The sequence below is a fragment of the Bidens hawaiensis genome, unplaced genomic scaffold (assembly GCF_021521415.1).
Source record: "Bidens hawaiensis isolate Kalapana, Puna unplaced genomic scaffold, B.hawaiensis_p1.1 tig00016366_1, whole genome shotgun sequence".
NCBI lineage: Eukaryota > Viridiplantae > Streptophyta > Magnoliopsida > Asterales > Asteraceae > Bidens > Bidens hawaiensis.
The window spans coordinates 185899-208494 of record NW_027492500.1 but is presented as its reverse complement, the minus strand read 5'-3'; the positions used below and the strand labels follow the sequence as shown (position 1 = coordinate 208494).

At 35.5% G+C, this 22596-nt stretch overlaps 1 protein-coding gene and 1 pseudogene across 2 annotated transcripts; both read right to left on the bottom strand.

Moving 5' to 3' along the window:
* Positions 1-298: 298 nt before the first annotated feature.
* On the bottom strand, positions 299-4421 carry LOC143551333 (phospho-2-dehydro-3-deoxyheptonate aldolase 1, chloroplastic-like; annotated as a pseudogene). The gene is made up of 6 exons (XR_013138481.1): positions 3936-4421; positions 3221-3498; positions 2968-3023; positions 1766-1989; positions 1249-1493; positions 299-616 (listed from the first exon to the last, which is right to left on the bottom strand). The product of XR_013138481.1 is annotated as a phospho-2-dehydro-3-deoxyheptonate aldolase 1, chloroplastic-like (transcript).
* A 5370-nt stretch (positions 4422-9791) lies between these two features.
* On the bottom strand, positions 9792-21054 carry LOC143551329 (7-deoxyloganetin glucosyltransferase-like). Its single transcript, XM_077041791.1, has 2 exons — positions 20541-21054; positions 9792-10843 (listed from the first exon to the last, which is right to left on the bottom strand). Exons 1-2 carry the CDS (start codon positions 21052-21054, stop codon positions 9930-9932), a joined length of 1428 nt encoding a protein of 475 aa, XP_076897906.1. The 3' UTR covers positions 9792-9929.
* Positions 21055-22596: the final 1542 nt, after the last annotated feature.

The window sequence follows — 22596 nt, the reverse complement described above, 5'->3', positions numbered from 1 at the left end:
TGCCCGGGGTCACTTAGTGTTTCTTCAATGATATTAGATAATACAGTGTTTTCCCTTCACATAAGAATTCTTGAGTGATTGGTTACATGAGGTTCTTACTTCTTACACACGTCCCTAAGATGTTGCAACAAAGGAACGATATAGCGTTGCAGGGGTGCTCTGGAAGACTTTTATCGACCATAACAATGTTACAACTTTTATTAATATCAACACATAACTTTTATTTTAAAACCATAACAGTAAAAATACAAATACATACAAAACTTTTATTGAACAAAGAGAAACATGCCAAATATTCCTAAAACAAGCTAATAATATGATTTACTTATAACAAAACACACAAAACATTAATTAATTAAAAGCCTAGTTAATGGGTCGTTGCAGCAATTCTCTGCTTTCGTAGACGCTCAGCAATGATAAAGGCTAACTCTAGGGATTGAGAGGCATTGAGCCGTGGGTCACAATGGGTGTGGTAACGTGACCCTAGATCATCAAAGGTCACAGTTCTTGAACCACCAATGCACTCGGTCACGTTTTGTCCTGTCATTTCAAGATGAACCCCTCCCGGGTGGCTTTCTTCTTGCTCATGCACATCAAAGAAAGCTCGCACCTCCGCCTGTTATCAGAATAACAAATTGTCATTAGATGCATTGTATAAAACGGAACAATTTAGATTTTATTTATCCCTAACAGGTAAATGAGATGAAATTAGATATACAAGCCCTAAATCATATATATAAATATAATAGAATATATATAATGCTTTTAGGCACGTGACATAAATTAATACATTATTAACTATTTTAAACTAGAAAAAAAAAACAAGAAAAAAGATGGACCAAAATTTTTTGATGTGCCAACTCTACCCTACTTGACCAGTAACTAAAATAATTGTTTTGACCCACACTCGTTCTCACCTGTTACCAAAAAGTGAACCTCCACATTCAATTATAAGTAGAGTCCAAAATAATTGGGCCATGTACCATCAACCTTGGTCAGTTGGTCCCACGCCAATAATTACATGACCAACCATATAAAACCAATGGCTCGTGGTTGGAAGAACCAACGCTCTATCGGTGACCACGTTATATAAGAATTGAAAGAAAAAAGTGATCTTACTTACCACCAAACACATTATTGTCTTTTTAACAATGATGCAACTGCTTGTACCAATAAGGCAATAATTCATGCAATGATATAAAATTTTAACTTTATGCTTTTGTGCATGAATGAAGACGAGTGAGTTACCCTGATAGCATCAAAGGGGCGAGTTTTTAACCCACTTGGGGCCTTAATAGTATTGCGTGCATAGGATCGGTGACCCAAGTGACGATTTGACCAGCTCTTCAAACCGCTCTAATAAGATGAGGAAGCTTCACTCTCATGTTCTCGGCTCCCATTCTTGTTATGATTGTAATCCTTCCGGGTTTGTTCTCGGGGTTCAATACGTCAATGATCTTGTTTAGCTCCTTTGGATCCATTTTGTCACTCACCTATAAAATTAAATTATAAGCTATTTAATTTTTTATTTGTATTTTTCGTTAAGTACAGTTTGTGCTGGACAAGTGGTCTTCAAAAGGGTTAAAAGCAAAAAACCAATGAAAGTGAGATTTGAACCAAAGACCTCAACTAGCTAGAGGGACTCAACACGCTTACCACCACACCACACCACACCACACCACACCACACTCTAGAAGGTTTAATACAATTGTGTTACATGTATAAATAGCTATGAAAATGAGTTGAATGATAATAATAATAATACCTTAATTCCAAGAGGGTTTGCAATTCCTCTTAGGAACTCCACATGGGCGCCATCGAGTTGGCGTGTGCGTTCACCAACCCACAAGAAATGAGCCGAACAATCGTAGTACAAGCCAGAAGTCGAATCTAATCGAGTAAGAGACTGTTCGTAAGGCAAGTGCAAACACTCATGCGATGTCCAGAAATCAGTGGTGGTCATGATAGGGTGATCGGTTGTGAGACCGGCTGAAGAGGTAGGTCCCAGCAGAGCCCAGTTGGACCCACAGGACTCACCTTGAAGAGAGACGTCTGCGCAGAAACCAACTGGATCCACAGGACCCACCATGCTCAGAGACGTGACGTCCTTACGCGCAGTACGCAAGCTGTTCCCGCAGGAAATGCCTCCCAATGGTGAAGTACTCTGTCTGTTCCCGCAGTTGCGGATACAAGCCATCAGGGAAGGCCACCCGCGCAGCAAGGCTACACGCACAAGGCACTTAGCTCTCAATAATTCAGTAGTCACCTGAAGGAATGAGTAAAGCCGGGAACAATCCCGCACAAAGGCGGGAGGGGGAATACTCCCGCCCAAATGAGCCAGTCCATACGATACTGGAAGATCTTTTGTACTGTACCTGACGAGGTATGGGCAAAAGATCTGACCAGAGATACGACAGCCCATTGACAACAGTATGGCGAGCAGCATGCTCTTGTACTGTATGTCACTATTAGCCGCTACCTACTCACCAACTCCTGTCATACCACGTGCATAGCCTGCAGTTGGTGGAAAAGGAATAGTACACAGCAGGCCTGGTCACTGTCAGCCGCTGCCTACCCACCAACTACCAGCATGGCACGTGCGTAGGCCACAGTTGGTAGAACAGGAATACTATTCAACCGGCTATACCCTCTTGGAAACCTACATTCGGCTATAAATACCCCAAATGGTATGATCATCTCATCTTATCTTGTATCTTACATCTTATACCTGATATCTGCTCTAGCAATCTCTTAATATACACTTATATTCAAGAGCAATCTAGTCTGATTCTCACGCCGGAGGGTGGTCACAAGGAGGTACCCCCCCTTCTCAGTGACGAGCTCACGGTGTCTGTTTTGCAGGTTATCAGAAGAACCATCTTTGCCGGGTCTAACCCCTCGTGGGAAATATCTATTTAACCCCCAGATTATCCGTAATCTGCTCGGGGTCGATTAGTGTTTCTTCACCGACAGCTGCCATGAAGCCCAACGCTTCGTCAACTTGGCTAGCCAGCTCACGGTACCTAAAACACCACAAAACCAATTTCATTATTCAGTTTTAAATGGGTTGTCTTTGTGGGTTGGCGGGTGAAACAAGACACGAACCTGAACAAGAGCCATTTATTCACGGGTTGACATAACCACGACACAACTTAACCCAATTATTAATACTCCAAAATTACAAATTTTCAGACAAAAATACAAACACATATAAACATACCTATCACCCTGTTCACTGTTCTCAGTGAAATCAAGATTCCACTGATTCACCCTTTGCATAGCAGCATACCCACCAGTGGCAAAAGCCCTCAAAAGATTAAGAGTTGCAGCAGATTGACTGTATGCTCTAATCAATCTTTGCGGGTCGGGAGTCCTCGATTTCAAATCGAATGCATCACCGTTCACATTATCCCCTCGGTAACTCGGTAGCTTCACACCATCCTTCTCTTCAAAAGGGTCCGAGCGAGGCTTAGCGAATTGACCCGCCATTCTTCCTACCTGTTAATCAAACCCATAATTCAAAGCCAATAGATATTCAATACAGGTTAAATGAATTTATTCCTGAAACTTTATGCATAATCTTTTAAATTAATAATTAATTGATTATTTCATTTGTACTAAATATTTTGAGCTACAACATTAGATAAATTCTTATAAATTACTAAAAAATCCGTTTTTTCCGGTTCGGTTTGGTTCCAATAAGTTTAGATCAGTTTTTATTGATAGAAAACCGAACCGAAAGTTTGGTTTTTTAAAAACATAAAACTAAACCGTCAGTTCTTTCTTGGTTTCAGTTACATCGCATGTATCAGTAACATTTCGGTTATTTCAGTTTCGTGCACACCCCTTAACCGTAAATTGAATAATAATAATGATCTAGAAATTGATCAGCATTCTTAAAATGACTCAGTTTGGATTGAATATAAGAATTAGACCTTGATAACAGGCATTTGGCCACCGAACATCAACACGGCTCCCATTTGAAGAATAACTCTAAAGGTATCACGAATATAATTGGCATTAAACTCCTTAAAGCTCTCGGCACAATCACCACCCTGCAACAAAAACGCCTTCCCCATTGCGGCCTCACCCAGCCGGTCCTCCAGGTTCCTGGCTTCTCCCGCGAACACAATTGGCGGGAACGCTTCAAGGGTCTGGAGGACCGACTCGAGGTCGCTTTGATCAGGGTATTCCGGGAGCTAAAGGGCCTTTTTGGATTTCCAGCTGTCTAAACTCCATTTTGTGGTGGGTGTGGTGAGTTTTGGGGTGGCGGTGGAGAGGGTGGCGGATGTGGCGGGTGAGGGTGGTGGCTTTGAAGCGGTTGGGTCGGGCGAATGGACGGCGGAGATGGGGCGGAAGGATTTGAGTGGTGGTGAAAGAGATTGAATTTGGAGGAGTGAGTTAGTGGTTTGAAGAGCCATATTGGGTGGTGGAGATAGATGTATGTGTACGTGAATGATGTGAGAGATGTTGGGGGGTTATAAGGACATGAGGCAATTCTGGTAATAATTTGAAAGTTAGTTGGAGGGTAGGTACGCAGGCGGCTTTATGTAGTGTGAGATGATGCTTAAAGCTTAGGATCTTAAAGTCTCGTGTTCGAAATCTGATTAAAGAGGATTTTCTCAATGGTGTTTTTTGATGAGTTAAGTCTAGAACGTTAAAATCAATATAAATCGTTGATATCTTGTATATGAAGCCTCACTTAGGTTATGGTGGTGCTTTGTTAAAAAAACGTTAGGGGTGGGTAGTAGGTACACTTGTAGAGGGACATTTTGGTAAATGATCATGAATCATTAATTGATTGGAAGGATGGTTTTATTATGATATGTTTTTTCAAACAAAAAAATTGCATTAAAAACGACCAAACTATTCAAATGATAGGGCCAACATGAACAACTTAAAAGTGGAAATTACATTATTCAATTCATAACATGTTAAACAAAGACTTCTATTTTATACAAAGAAACACCAAAAGAAACCGTTGACTCTCTTTTCAAATTGTTTCGTTTCTTAACTTTCAAATGTAACAACGTGCGGTCATTATAATTCCTCTTAGAACCTTCTTCTTTGTGTTGCATAACTAGTGTGATTTGTGAGCTGGTCGCAAGTCACAGACCAAAAAGGCGAAAATTGGTGGAATTTTGCACCATAAATTAACAAAATGCCAAATACTATTAGCGATCCGACAAGAGGTTAATGGTTTGCATTTTCACATCCTTCCTCACAAATATGGCAATTAACAAATATACAAACCCTTCCCTATTCAAGATCCGGTCCATCGCTTTCCAAATGGAAATGCTTATGTTTTTTTGAACAAAATTGTTTCATTCCATTAGAAACAAATTATTTGGGCTAAACGAATTGAACATGGCCTTCTTCATGGTTGCTACCGAAAATTTCGCCGAAAATTTCGCGGAAGATTCATTGATCCAAATCCATTTATTCACTTGACCCGACAGAGATACCTAATATTCAAGAAGTATTTCTTCCACCTCCACTTGCAAGCCTTATTTCGAGCATAGAAACATTTTGTAACAATAAACTTGGAAAAACAAATTTTAGCGGTTCCAGGGTGAGCACGTGTCAATCCAGAACCTTATTCTTCTACCGTCTCCGGCATTTCCTTTAAGCAAATTACACAAATTCAGATTTGATACCGCCAAGTAGTTTTCAAATTTTGCTATTGAATTCTAAAGCTCGACGAAAACGTTTTGCGTGAGTCAGAATCGGCCATGATCTGTTTGAACTATGGATTGGCTAATTCACATTTCTCCACAACCCTTCGGGCTCCACTTTAAACCGCCACCACCATTATGTTAATAAGGCAATGTTTGTGTCACGAAGGGGGTGAGATCGAGACCATCGGCTTCGATTGGAGTGGTTATTTTATCATAACTACCCCAACATATTTTGTTATTCCCCGAATTAACTTGTGAATAACTAATTTTTAGTTCGGTATCGATTACTTGTGAATAATCAGATTTTGATGTTGTAACAAACTCTAGAGATGGGAATATTAATAAAGATGTTAATGTGAATCCTCTTAGTCTCATAAAATATATTTTTTTAATATTGTTTTTTATTAATTAATTTATTTCTTTATTTACTCTTTAGTTTAATACAAGGGTATTTACTATTTAGTCCATTTATATAAAAGTTAACAGGAAATTAGTTGGATATTGTTAATGAAGTGGACTTATCATACATTAAAAAAAACAATTTCTAAACTAGTGGATTGAAGTAACTATTATCTAATATATATAAATTGAAAGTTTGGTTCCGCTATCATATTATTGGTCTAGGTGGCGGTCCGATATTGAACAAAGTTTTTTTTTTATTTTTTATAATTTGTTTGGTAGTTCGTTTCCTAATGAGCCTAATTGAAGCAAATTAAATTTGTGTGATTTACCCCCACAAATCCCGAGACCAACAACGCTCATGTTTTACTGACTCACAACCGCAACGCCTGAGTTTTACCGACCTTTTTGTTTTAATTCCGGTACCTTAAGTTGGTATTGACCGAATTCGTGTCAACTCATCGTCATAATGCTAAAGTTTTACCAACACCCGAGTTTCAATGTTGGAGTTTTGCCAACTGTCTCGGCGCAACGCGCCGGGTAGAAAAACTAGTTTTTAATAAATCACACGATAAAAACAACAATTTACTCCTTTTATTTTGTAAGCAATCAGTTCAAAAAATATGTTTTTAAATGTTTATTTATAACTAATTTTTTTATCTCGTACGTTATGCTGGACAGGTAGGTAAATCTGAACGGTGGTAAAACTTACGCGTTAGATCCTAAGTGCTGAGGTGGTAAGTCGATGCGAATTCGGATTGGTTACGTGTGTTATTGTACGATAATTAAAAAAAGTTATGAAAATTGAGGTGGAACAATGAGGTGGGGTCACTCGGTAAAACTCAAGCGTTGGTAGCGTTGAGGCAGCGAGTCTATGCAAAATTTATAGGTTTTTGTCGCGTTAATCGGAACAAAAAAGGAATTGGCATCCGCTCGGTTTTCGTTTCGTTCGTCACAGTATTGGAACTAGATAAAATGCGGTAAGTCTACGCAAATTAGGTTGGTTTTAGTCACGTTTGTTATGGTATCAAAACTAATATAAAACAAATAAAAAAAACAAAAATAATTAGAAATATATTTTTCAAATTCCAAAAAAAAATAACAAAAAATATAAAAAAAAAATCGACCGAATGACACACTGCCATGACACACTGCCAAATGGACCAATCTCACCAAACTTCTCATTTATGTATAGTAATAATAATAATAATTAACATGTTAGTTGCAATTTTTCTATTTTAAAAATCAAATGATTGCAAATATTTTACTTATTTATTTTTAAACAACCAAGTGTTTCCTTCATAAACAACTAGGTTAAATACCCGTATATACACGGGTTGGATAAACTATATTAATAAAAAAACAAAACAATGTAAAATACTTATACTAATTTGGTATTAGATGAATAAATATGAATATGCATTACAGCGTTGAATAAAATAAAATTTTCATACAAAAAAAGAAAAAGCAAATTAGATGGTAAATTTTCATTAATCTCTAAAAATTTTTTCATATACAACATTTGTAGTTATTGTCTTCATTGAATATATTAGAAGATTGACTCTATCTCTAGTATTAATCTAAAAAAATGCAACATAACTTTCTAAAATCTTTCCTTGTATATAATGTTTAAAAAATATTTAATTAACTTTTCTTACTAATAACACACGATTGTTACTAAAAACATAAATCATTTAGTACCAGTATTAATATGATATAAAGATTTGTATATTTAAGAACAGTGTTTAAAAAAAAGATTGATACAACTCATATAAATACTTAAATAAACAATACAAAATTTTAAAAAATATATTATCTTATAAAGCAATATAAATTAATATTTGTGTTTAACATTCAATATATATATATATATATATATATATATATATATATAATCAAAACACCGGATACTAAGAGTTTAAAATAATGCTAATCCACAAAAACTGAAAAAGTACTTTAAAACATAAAAAACGTTATCTTAAATATAAAAAGCCGTTTCACTTTTTCAAAACAACAAAACATCTCAAACAATATAAAACCAATATAAGTTTTGGATAACAGGAACCGTAAAATATTTTGGTCATATTCACATGTATTTTTCCTTAAAGATATTTATTTAGATTTGATGCACATGAGTATGTTGCAGGGCCGACAATGAACATTACCGTTGTTGGATGGTTGTCCAAAACTTGTAACATTTAAACATTTGTTTTTTCATGTGAAATAAACAAATGTTAATAAAAACACATAGGATAGTAAGATTATATAAAAATTAGTTTTTAAACTTTTGACCATGCTATTATTATTATTATTATTATTTTGGATGATAATAAAAGTTATAGTTATAGTTGAAAAGTGAAAGATTTTGAAAATCATGAATGGTTTTCAAAAATTAAAATGATAAATATAGTTTATAGTTTAGATTAAAAATAAAATTAAGTATAAAATTAAAGCATTCACTTTTTAATATCAAATTATTAAGACTATTATGTTGTATGCATCATTAAATTGTAATAAACAATGAAATGTTATATTAAAAATTTAAAACAAATATTGTAAAAGGAAATCATTAAGAAACATTTCGTTTTGTTAAAATTAAATATGTGATAGGGATAAAAGAATAAGTTATGGAATGTTTTAAATAATTTATATTAATAAAATAATTAAGAATGATGAAAAGATAGGGGTGCCACTTGACAAAATATTAGGCCAAGTAGAGGATATGTGGTTAAATCATCATTTTTGTTTATTATAATAGTAGATTTTGCCCCCAAATATTACACTCCCTCCCCACGACTCGAACTTGGGTCTCCACCCAAAAATGATTCTCCTATTACGACTAGGCCAAACTACCAAAGCCCAAGTGGCTGCAAATATTTTAGTTGGCCGATAAACAATTAGACTTCTTAATTGAAATTAACTTGAATTTATCAACATCTAAAGCCAATGGTTTAGTTGTGGACCTTGTGGTAGACCGAATTCGTCGAATCAATTTTAACCAAACCGATCGGTTTGGTAAAATCTAAAAACCAAGACATTGATTATACGTTGGTTTTGGCCTATAGCTGGACCAGTCCAACTCAAACTAGAAAAATTCGATTGAAAGGTCATGATCAACCGGAAAGACTTATTATATTGGATTACAATCGGGTGGGTGGGTTCAAGTGAAGGGTTAATGAGAACTCTGACCAAATAAACTTGAGTCAAAACATCATGTTTTAACGAAAAAAATATCAATATGTTGGCCGCATAACATATGCGGTGCGTATGTTATGAACAACATATGCGCTCACAAATGAAGCCAAATTGAAATAAGTTATTTAGAAAAAAGGCACTAAATATATATGTTCAACTACTATATTAATTGTTTTTATGGTGACTAGCGGACGATAAAGGTGGCTGTGGCGGCTGTGGTCAGAGACAACTACAATACTAGGTGGTGTCGGGATGGCAACAGGGGAGATGGTAGCGGAGACAGAGGCGACGACAGTGGTTGAGTGGCGAAATATGTGGTGGTTGTGATAGCGGTGGTAAGAGCGACGCAACTACAAGTAATGTCACAATCATGAAAAGAACAGTTTAATCATTGGATGGTCTAAAAATATGGCTGTGTACATGTAGTTTAAAGTCTTCTTCCTAATTATGCAAAAGAAATAAATACCATTATGCATAAATATATTTTGAACATATTGTTCAAACAATTTTATCTAATTAATATGAACTGTAAACATCAGAATTCTTTTATTGTGAAATTACATGACTACATGAGTATGCCTTTGACATACTTGATGTTCTATGTAATCATCTTTTTATTGATAATGTAGCAAAGATGATGATCGATGAGGATTCGGCCTAGGACCGAATAAGAACTTGATTGATCAACTTGTCTATGTTCAACAAAGATGGTGAGGATTCTGCCTTTTTCTTCCAAACCATAGCCATCTTTCTCATCTCTTTGCCTTTTTCTTCCACCATTAAAGTCCTCACAATCCTTTCAACCTCTTTTCTATCCGCATCACTTTCGATCTCCATTCCAATGAGCCACTGATAACAAGTATACCAACAATTTGTCGGTTGTTCCGCAAAGAATGGCCAACAAATCATTGGAACTCCACTCGATATACTCTCTATTGTCGAGTTCCACCCACTATGTGTCAAAAACCCTCCAATTGAAGGGTGATTCAGAACTTTTTGTTGAGGGCACCAGCTTGTCAACAACCCTCTCTCGCAAGTAGCTTCAATGAACTCCGGAGGTAGCATCCGAGAATCTCCAGAAACAAGGTCGGGCCGGATAACCCATAAAAAATTTTGGTTACTATTTGCAAGCCCCCATGAGAACTCAATAAGTTGTTGGGATGTCATAACGGTTATACTTCCAAAGTTCACGTAAACAACCGAATTAATATCTTTCGAGTCGAGCCATTCCATGCATTTTGTGTCCTCTTTCCACAGGCTTGAACCCAACAATTTCAGGTCCTCGTCCACCATGTTGTTTGCAATGGTGTGTAATGGTCCAATTGAGAAAACCGAAGGATAAATGGAAGATAGCTCATTTAAGACTTCTTGCTCAAGGTCTTCAAAGGTGTTAAGTATTATTGCGGAGGCTTTTTTGCTTCTAGCACATTCTCGGATAGAAAAATCGACCATGAATTCGTTTGGATCTGTGCTTTGAATGAAGGATGGCATGTCCTTCAAGCGCATGCCTTTCATGCTAGGTATGCAATCAACTATTGTATCCAAGAATCCATTGGTTAAATCAGCAGAATCTATATGCAAAGAACAAATGAATTTATAACATTTGCCTAAAATTCATATGGTATACACATTCATAAATCTGGTTCTAGTATGGAGAAAACAATAGAAGCCAATAAGTTGCATAAAATGAGTGTCATTAACGTGTTATATGAGTTTGGGTATGTGTTTTGAGTTAATTTGCTGGCTTATATCACAAAAAGTTTCAAAATAACAGCTAGTGCTAGTGGCGTATAATATGCTAATGGGCGTATTATGCGTCTGCCAACAAAGGTATACGTCAATGCCCTATACGTCAAACTAACCAAGCTTGGGTATTTATAGTGTAATATCACTTAATTATCTAATATATATAATTTGAAAGTTTGACGACGCTAGCATCTTATTGGTCCAAGTGGCAGTCCGATATTGGACAAAGGTTTTTTTTTATTTATTTTTATTTTATTTGGTAGTTCCAGTATCGTAACGAACATAATTGAAACAAATTAAATTTGTGTCGATTTACCACCACAAATCTCGAGACCAACAACGCTCAGGTTTTACCGACTCACCACCGCAACGCTCGAGTTTCACCGACCCTTTTGTTTTAATTCCGATACCTTAAGTTGGTATTGACTGAATTCGTGTCAACTCATCGTCGTAATGCTCGGGTTTTACCAACGCCCGGGTTTCAATGCTGGGGTTTTGCCAACTGCCCCGACGCAACGCGCCGGATAGAAAATCTAGTTATATCTATTCAAATTTCAAATGTTGCCCGAAAATTTCGATTGTCCTTAAAATATTGGTTAAAACCCCCCGATTGCATCCCATTAAAAAAAATCGTAAGTTCGTCATTGATTAAATCATATTATTCAAATTATTTTATTAAGGATATTGTAAAGCTAATAAAAAATAACTTTCATAAGGGTAGCAGGAAATTGAAAAAATAAGGTACATATAACAAGATTAAAAAGAGAAATAAATCAAGTTGATGTTCGTTAATTAATTTGAATACATAATATCAATTCCACTGTAAGACCCCAACCCGGAACAGGCTGACGTGTTACTATTACAGATATCAAATCAACGCCACAATCCAAAATACAACAAAAATTAATGCAACCTACGTCATATTATTAAACAAAATGAATTAACTTTAAGAAGCTTGAACTTCATTTTTATCTCTCCTCGCTAAATTCCCCGAATCCCGGATTACCTGAAAACAAAATAAGAAAAACAAAACAAGAAAACACGGCTGAGCCAAAAATTTGCCCAGTAACGGAAAGAACAATAGTATAGGTAAGGACAGACGTAAGAGAATAAATATACGTACTTCAATTCAAACTCGAAACCAACCCTTTATACCTAAACATATACTCAATAAAATTCGGATGTATGATCCGACACTTGGCCAGAACATGGTCAAACGCATGCGGAAATATATCAGAACTATAACAAAAACACCCAGAGCCAGAAACATATAACTTGTAACATATAATGTGTGACGTGTAACATATAACGTGTAACATTTAACTGAACTATAATTAAATGCGAAACATAATCCGATACACGATCGGGACGTAATCTGAATATACTCAAATTTAACCAAATGCGTATACAGATATCAAAACGGACCAGAAATATAGCGAAACAAAATATAATTACTAAAATACACGACGATGATGTTAAAATAAATAGGTCGTGTAATACGGAAGTACCCAGAGCCTAAACAGAGGGGTACACAGCTAGCTAGTCCATGCACCAAGGAGACGGTGTGGGTGGCGTGCACACATTGTTCCATCTCAAACAGAAGTCAGGAGTCAGGAGTCAGGAGTCGGAGCTAAGATCGATCTATACGCCTCTAAGTGGCCAAGGTACTACATGAGTACTTTCAGAGACGCCGTGAACTTTGATTACGCACTGTCACGATAAGTGCCATGTCAGGAGTCAGGAGTCGGAGCTAAGATCGATCTATACGCCTCTAAGTGGCCAAGGTACTACATGAGTACTTTCAGAGACGCCGTGAACTTTGATTACGCACTGTCACGATAAGTGCCATGTCGTTGACGCCCCAACGACAAGTCAGAAATGCTCGGGTAACAGAGTACTGAACTAAAGTCGTATAACTAAAATATATTATATAAAATAACTGAATTCAAAATATAACCGACGCGTAACGAAAATCCGTACTACAAAGTAACGGAATAGAGTCAATACTAAAAGTGAACAAAAACAGAAACCGTACTACAAAGTAACAAAATAAAATTTATACTATGAGTGACAGAAACCAGAATCCGTACTACCAAGTAACGGAATATAATTAATACTAAGAGTAACAAAAACAGAAACCGTACACTACGAGAACGGTGAAAACAATATAAAGCTAAAAGAAGAGAAACACGGAATCCGTACTACGAAGTAACAAATATATTAATACTAAGAAGAAACAAAAACAGAATCCGTACCTTAATTTAGCAAAGCAAAGTAACAAAGTCGCGACATCCTTAAGTGGTATTAACACCTACACTTTAGTCATCTTGATTTAGATTTACGATGATCCAATTCGTTCGTTAATTGATGTTCCGGTGACGGATACTTTATACTTAAACATACTCCTTTTTAATATTGTTTAGAATTCACAATTACTTAATAACTTGCAATAACTTAACAATACTGATTATTATTATTATTTTTTTTTGATAGTTAGACAAATTGATTTAAAGGAAAACTAGAGAATATTTAAATAGGTTTGATCCACTAGTAAATAAGTAAATAATAGATGGTTTATTAAATAAATGTTATTATTAAATTGTGAACATGTATGCATGAAATCAACTGAGTATTCATTAAAATTCAATATAGAGTTCCAATTTAATTTCTTCTTCATAATTCAATTATATGAACTATCATATTGTAAGCTTTACATATTAATGAAAAAAACAAAACATTATATTATGATGATCGGTTTTCGCGTGGTATGTTTGGTTAGTCGCCGGAAACGAATCAAAAGTCAGTGGCCAAATCCAAAGATAACATATTGAAACTCATAACATGGTTACCTCAATATCGATATATCCGAACACAAACCGAACGTATCAAAGAGCGAGAGCGGCGGAAGTACACGAACGTGCGATGGTTATGAATCCGGTTATAACGGAATGTTAGTTTCGCGGCGATGACTCTCTCTTCGTCACGTTCAACAGAAGGTGACGGTGGCGGCTTCCATACAACCAACCGCGGCAGAGGCGATGCTTGTCTACAGTGACGGAAGACGACGGCGGTGGTTCTCACACTTCAAACAGGCGGTGACGGTTGCGGAGGACCGTAGGAGGATTGTCCGGCGGTGTGCGGAGGCGGTGGCGCGTGACGGGGATCGGCGAGGTGAGTAATGGCTTGGCATATGGCGCATCGGATGGACGTGGCTCCAGGTGGTAGCTGTAATGGCGTGTGGCAATTGGAGCAGTTGACCAGCATCATCATGGTTGGTTAGGGTTTTGCTGATTGTTGTTAATAATTTGGGAGACGATGATCAAGGGATGGGATGGGTTGATTGATAGAGTTTGAGGGTGCTTAAAAAGAAACGAATCGATCATCTCAGATATATCCGAAAGTTTGAATTTGAAGAAGCCAACTTGATGATAAATGGAAATTTAAAATAATGCACATGTGGTTAGCCTTGAGTTTGAACCCATCCATTATTCTTAGTATTATTATTTATTATTATTATTATTATTATTATTATCATATATATATATATATATTTATCATCCAATATCAAAGTTCGGGTTATTATAATTATACTCCCCTAAAAAAAAATTTCGTCCTCGAAATTGTAAGACGGTGACACATACTTTCGGATATCACGGAAACGAAACAAACTTAAAACAGAATTCATATGAAATCAAAACCATCCAAACTGAAATAGCTGACTCGTTGCCATGATGATATTGAACGAAACTATGGGTAACCTAAAACTTGTATCGGATAATACTAGTTCTTATAAACGGAAATCAAAAATTTCATTTGAACACAGAATTACATATAACATAGTGGATAACTAATAACTAAAATAAAATAAATAAATTTTGATGAGCTAAAGCCTATGACTAAATTGTGTAACTAATAACCAAAACGAAAGACAGATAACTGAAACATGTGACTTATAAGTGGAAATAAAAAGTGATAACTAATGGAATACTAAAAAAAATCAAGACTTAAAACGTAAATTTTCAAAAACATATTTTGAATATTAACATGCATTTCTACACTGATATAAAAATAAATAAATATATAATAAAAGACACGTAACACTAGCAGATAATGGCGAAAACTTAAGACAATGTCGTATCTAAATATTAGAGGAACATTAAGCTGCAAAATGGATTTTAGTAGCACACATACATACCTTACATTTGTTAATACTTGTTGCTTTTGAATTTATACTTGTAAGATAAATATGTTACTTTACAAAAATCATTATGTTACTGAAACGATTTTATAAAGTTTAAAAATAAATTATCCAACTCAACTGTATATATTTTCTTATATCCATTACTAATATTTATTATTTTAAATATGCGGATATTACAATTCTACCTCCCTACATAAAATTCGTCCTCGAAATTTCTAGTTATCCATGCGCAATCAAACTTTGACGTAACGGATAAGAAACATAACTTCAAGCGGTAATGATACCAAACAAAACTTAAATGGTAAACTAAAATATTTAACTGAGAATACTTAATCGTATTACTGAAATGAAACAGAAAATTTTTCTCTAAATACATATAATTGGGTGTATCACAAAAATGTCAAACGAATACATCTAAATGAATCCTATAACTAGTAACCGAGACAAAACAACTAACTGAAACAGGTGACTATAAGTAGAACTTAAAAACGGTAACAAATTTGATCCTTCATAATTTTAAAAACTCAAAACATATCAAACTCAAAAATCAAATTTTATAAGTTTACATATTTTTTTTTTTACTCATATACAAATAAATAAATAGATAAATTAATAAACACATAACACTAGCACAATAAAGTGAAAAATCTTATGACGAGGTCATATCGGATGGAGTATTAGAGGAACAAAATCTGCATAAAAGAATTTTTGTAGCACACATGCGTACCTGTAAATTCACGATTACGTTCGCGACCATAATCGTCAATTTACCTTACGACTGTGTCCTAACAAGCCTTCCATTATGCATTTTAAAAACATGGCTTGGCTTATAACAAAAGAGTAATGTGATGACAAAATAATTAAGAAATGATGTTTATTCAAATGCATAATTATCGGAAAACGTCTAGAGGCGTGCATGGTAGTAAAGTCTGAATCGAGCGTAGAGGGTACGTAAGTCAAAGTCGTGATCCCTTTAGTTGTGTAGCGTTGTCTTCGAAAGTCATTTCCATATTTGTATAGTGTAAGCATGAACAATTTATTCAACTAAATGAAATCCGGAAAGTCAGAGATTGACGTAGGTGCCTAGAAAGGACTCTAAAAATAGACCGAAAATCACAAAATGATCGGCACGAAGATTGATATGAAATATTAATCCTAACCCAACGTCTACCCATTATCTCACAAGTCTGATTTTAAGGTTTAAGTTTTCTACAGGAAAGAGCCTTAGCTCTGATACCATAACTGTAAGACCCCAACCCGGAACAGGCTGACGTGTTACTATTACAGATGTCAAATCAACGCCACAATCCAAAATACAACAAAAATTAATGCAACCTACGTCATATTATTAAACAAAATGAATTAACTTTAAGAAGCTTGAACTTCATTTTTATCTCTCCTCACTAAATTCCCCGAATCCCGGATTACCTGAAAACAAAATAAGAAAAACAAAACAAGAAAACACGGCTGAGCCAAAAATTTGCCCAGTAACGGAAAGAACAATAGTATAGGTAAGGACAGACGTAAGAGAATAAATATACGTACTTCAATTCAAACTCGAAACCAACCCTTTATACCTAAACATATACTTAATAAAATTCGGATGTATGATCCGACACTTGGCCAGAACATGGTCAAACGCATGCGGAAATATATCAGAACTATAACAAAAACACCCAGAGCCAGAAACATATAACTTGTAACATATAATGTGTGACGTGTAACATATAACGTGTAACATTTAACTGAACTATAATTAAATGCGAAACATAATCCGATACACGATCGGGACGTAATCTGAATATACTCAAATTTAACCAAATGCGTATACACATATCAAAACGGACCAGAAATATAGCGAAACAAAATATAATTACTAAAATACACGACGATGATGTTAAAATAAATAGGTCGTGTAATACGGAAGTACCCAGAGCCTAAACAGAGGGGTACACAGCTAGCTAGTCCATGCACCAAGGAGACGGTGTGGGTGGCGTGCACACATTGTTCCATCTCAAACAGAAGTCAGGAGTCAGGAGTCAGGAGTCGGAGCTAAGATCGATCTATACGCCTCTAAGTGGCCAAGGTACTACATGAGTACTTTCAGAGACGCCGTGAACTTTGATTACGCACTGTCACGATAAGTGCCATGTCAGGAGTCAGGAGTCGGAGCTAAGATCGATCTATACGCCTCTAAGTGGCCAAGGTACTACATGAGTACTTTCAGAGACGCCGTGAACTTTGATTACGCACTGTCACGATAAGTGCCATGTCGTTGACGCCCCAACGACAAGTCAGAAATGCTCGGGTAACAGAGTACTGAACTAAAGTCGTATAACTAAAATATATTATATAAAATAACTGAATTCAAAATATAACCGACGCGTAACGAAAATCCGTACTACAAAGTAACGGAATAGAGTCAATACTAAAAGTGAACAAAAACAGAAACCGTACTACAAAGTAACAAAATAAAATTTATACTATGAGTGACAGAAACCAGAATCCGTACTACCAAGTAACGGAATATAATTAATACTAAGAGTAACAAAAACAGAAACCGTACACTACGAGAACGGTGAAAACAATATAAAGCTAAAAGAAGAGAAACACGGAATCCGTACTACGAAGTAACAAATATATTAATACTAAGAAGAAACAAAAACAGAATCCGTACCTTAATTTAGCAAAGCAAAGTAACAAAGTCGCGACATCCTTAAGTGGTATTAACACCTACACTTTAGTCATCTTGATTTAGATTTACGATGATCCAATTCGTTCGTTAATTGATGTTCCGGCGACGGATACTTTATACTTAAACATACTCCTTTTTAATATTGTTTAGAATTCACAATTACTTAATAACTTGCAATAACTTAACAATACTGATTATTATTATTATTTTTTTTTGATAGTTAGACAAATTGATTTAAAGGAAAACTAGAGAATATTTAAATAGGTTTGATCCATTAGTAAATAAGTAAATAATAGATGGTTTATTAAATAAATGTTATTATTAAATTGTGAACATGTATGCATGAAATCAACTGAGTATTCATTAAAATTCAATATAGAGTTCCAATTTAATTTCTTCTTCATAATTCAATTATATGAACTATCATATTGTAAGCTTTACATATTAATGAAAAAAACAAAACATTATATTATGATGATCGGTTTTCGCGTGGTATGTTTGGTTAGTCGCCGGAAACGAATCAAAAGTCAGTGGCCAAATCCAAAGATAACATATTGAAACTCATAACATGGTTACCTCAATATCGATATATCCGAACACAAACCGAACGTATCAAAGAGCGAGAGCGGCGGAAGTACACGAACGTGCGATGGTTATGAATCCGGTTATAACGGAATGTTAGTTTCGCGGCGATGACTCTCTCTTCGTCACGTTCAACAGAAGGTGACGGTGGCGGCTTCCATACAACCAACCGCGGCAGAGGCGATGCTTGTCTACAGTGACGGAAGACGACGGCGGTGGTTCTCACACTTCAAACAGGCGGTGACGGTTGCGGAGGACCGTAGGAGGATTGTCCGGCAGTGTGCGGAGGCGGTGGCGCGTGACGGGGATCGGCGAGGTGAGTAATGGCTTGGCATATGGCGCATCGGATGGACGTGGCTCCAGGTGGTAGCTGTAATGGCGTGTGGCAATTGGAGCAGTTGACCAGCATCATCATGGTTGGTTAGGGTTTTGCAGATTGTTGTTAATAATTTGGGAGACGATGATCAAGGGATGGGATGGGTTGATTGATAGAGTTTGAGGGTGCTTAAAAAGAAACGAATCGATCATCTCAGATATATCCGAAAGTTTGAATTTGAAGAAGCCAACTTGATGATAAATGGAAATTTAAAATAATGCACATGTGGTTAGCCTTGAGTTTGAACCCATCCATTATTCTTAGTATTATTATTTATTATTATTATTATTATCATATATATATATATATATATATATATTTATCATCCAATATCAAAGTTCGGGTTATTATATCCACACTTCTCATTTTAAGTATTTCTTTACCGGCGTACACTAAGCACAATAAAAAACCAATAAGTTGCATGTGTGGACATATATATTTTGATAATAAATTACCAATAAGCTTGTTCGGGGAAATATTTGAAACCGGATAAAATACGTATGGATAACATTTTCTTACCAAATAAAGCACGTATAGTAGGGACGAGTAAAACATGTAACGGTACCGGTACCGAATTATTATGAAGTTTTGAGTTTTCGGTACTAATATTTTCGGAATTTTACCTTTAATATAGGTAGCGTAACAGTACCGGTAGCGAACCGAACATTTCGATACTAGCACAGGTACCAAGAATTTGGAAAAGTAGGTCTCCAAGGGCGAGTACTCGCTACAAGGTATAGCATCGAGGAGAGTTTCTTTAACTCCGCCCTAGTTATTATGAATCGTTCAAACGTGGTCAAACTCAGCCCGAATCAGATGCATCTAGTCAGTCAACTTGACCCGATTTTAACTTAAAAAATAAAACATAATTCATATTTCTATAATATTAAAAAAAGAATATCACTTTTTTTAGAAAATGATTAGCAAATTTAGAATAATTTAGTATTTTAAATGTACTTTTCTTTATTTATATTGATATTCACTTATTTTATTATAAATATTAATATACTTGTGATATTTGACATATATATATATATCCAAAAAATTAATTTTTTTTTTCATATTTACTATTTTCAAGTACTCAGAGTACACTTAACTCCCTAGTCAACCGTCTAGTGTCTGTCTAGCAACTTTTGTAACCTTAATTTTTGGTACGATATAACCAACTAGCCTAGCAAATAGTTGTGCCAAACTAGCTAGCTGTGTGTAATTAATGAATACAATGTATGGGTAAGATTCTTACCAAATTTATAAAGATTGCATGTAAAATAAAATTCAAATTGGAATCCAAAAGGTCGCTTGTCTTCTGTTTCGATGTAATTCAAAAGGTCTTTAAAGATTAAAAAAAAAATTGGAATTGAAATCACAGCCTTGCGAACAAAAATTAAAAAAAAAAAAAAAAAAGAAACCATATGTTTCTACTTTAAATCCCTCGATGACCTACTCCGTAATTTAGATGTTAAAAAAATTTGTGGTTAGAAAGAAAAATACCGACATACAAAGACCGAAACTTTGTCACCTGGCAAATAGATTTTCTGGGTGCACACTCCCAAGTAGACTAGTCAACTATTTTAAGCTTGCCAATATTATATGTGTGTACAAAATTTGGGCTAGCTAGATGATGAATTTTCTCAAGAGAACAAAGCTTGTAGTTAAAAGATGGTGTACCTTTTAGTGGAAAGAATCCATTTTGTCTTAGGGTGTTGTAGTGCGCGTAAGCCAAGAAGCCACAAGCACTAGTTGTCCAAAACAGAACTTCAGGGATACCCAATTCGTCTGCCGCGTCAAGTGTGAAGCTCATTGCACTGTCCGAAACTATACAACTCACCGGAGATGCCGTGGCTGGATCATTGAGTTTCGAGAGGAGCTTCTTAAAAGGTTCCAGACAGGTTTCAGAGGTGGACTTGCATAAGGATGGGATGTCTTGGGTCGCATCTAGGTTTTCAGCTGGCGGGAGGCCATCGGGAATGGTTTCAAATTGAAAAGATGTGTAGAGGTTGAGGGCGTCTAAGACCTGCGATTTAACGAGGCGTTGGTGGTTGAATTCGGTGTTGACGAAGGTTATATGGAAGCCTTTGGAATGGAGGATTTTGGCAAGTAGTAGCATGGGATTGATGTGGCCTTGTGCCGGAAAGGGTATGCAAACTGCATGAGGTTTCTTCATCGCACTAATGGATCCCATTTTGTGTAAGTCTTATTTGTTGAGTGCAATGCGTGTTTCCAATGACTCCTTGTGCTTGGTTTTATAAATACGATGTGATGTGGTGTGATATGATATGATATGATATGATTTGATTTGATACGATACGATACGGTATGATATGATACAATATGATACGATACGATATGATACGATACGATATGATATGATATGATATGATACGATAAGATACGATACGATGCGGTATGATACGATGCGATATGATACAATGTGATATGATATGTAACATTCGTTAATTTTCAAATCCGAAAACCCGACCCGCTTTGATCTTTAATGAAATTAGTCTTTTATTTATCATTTCATTTGTTGATATTGTGTGTTGTCTTTGCAAACCCATGATCATTTCTATACAATTTTATTTTTCGCCACCCTTGTAATTTTGCATGTACATTTAAAACATCCATAATCATGATTAATTATTCATGAACTTTTCCTATGCAAATCATTATAACTATTATTATTATTACCATCTTTTCATATGTTATTTTTTAACTAATAAAAATAAACCAATGAATGTTTTAATTAAAAAAATTTATTAAAAAAGTTAAACACTTTGAAAACCCCTTATGTAAGGCCCCGTTCCCGGTAACCCTATTTTGGTGTTGGATTTACTCATAAACACAGTTCTAAAATCAGAGTTAATTAAAACTTTTGCGAAATAATTTAAAACTTCATAATCACATTACAAAACATTCATTCTTGTCTTAACATACAAATTGTCTTTTCATAAATAATTAATTAAAACAGTCATAACACTTCATCATGGATGCCAGTCTCTTCAGTCCATGCTCTGTGTCCCTCCTTAAGCCAGCTGCCTCAACCTATTTGCCTGCGTGCATACTAAAAGTCAGCTACGTTGAGTGAGTTCTAGTTAATCATTTAACATACAATACTTTCATACCCTTACTCATACGCATCCGAAGATACGTATTCATACCTTATTTACTCTTACTTCTTTCATACAAACTTTATATACATGCACACGCGCTTACATACTTTCTTTCATAAGGCCTTGTAATTTACTATAGGCTATTCTATCTCTACCGTCACAAATATTATTAGGGTTTGGTCCCTTCTATCTCAGATATTATCAGGGTCTGGTCCCTTTTGTCTCATATATTATCAGGGTCTGGTCCCTTCTGTCTCAGATATTATTAGGATCTGGTCCCTTTGTCTCCAATAACCATACATGTCACGTCACTCGATCATACATTCATTTTCATTCATGCACACTGTACATATCTTCTGGTCATGTATATACGTATATGTACATATTCATTCGTATAAACATTCCATAATAACATTCAATACCTAGTCATACATATAACATACACATATCATACACTTACCACTTAATTTAAGTGTATTAACAACTATCACAAAGGAGTATGCACACAGCCCCAAAAACATAACGGATGAAGGGGCTAGAAACTCACCTGAAGTTGGTTTCTCTCTCCGTTAATAGTAATGCCCTTCTTTAGCTGTGCACGGCTAACTGTATAA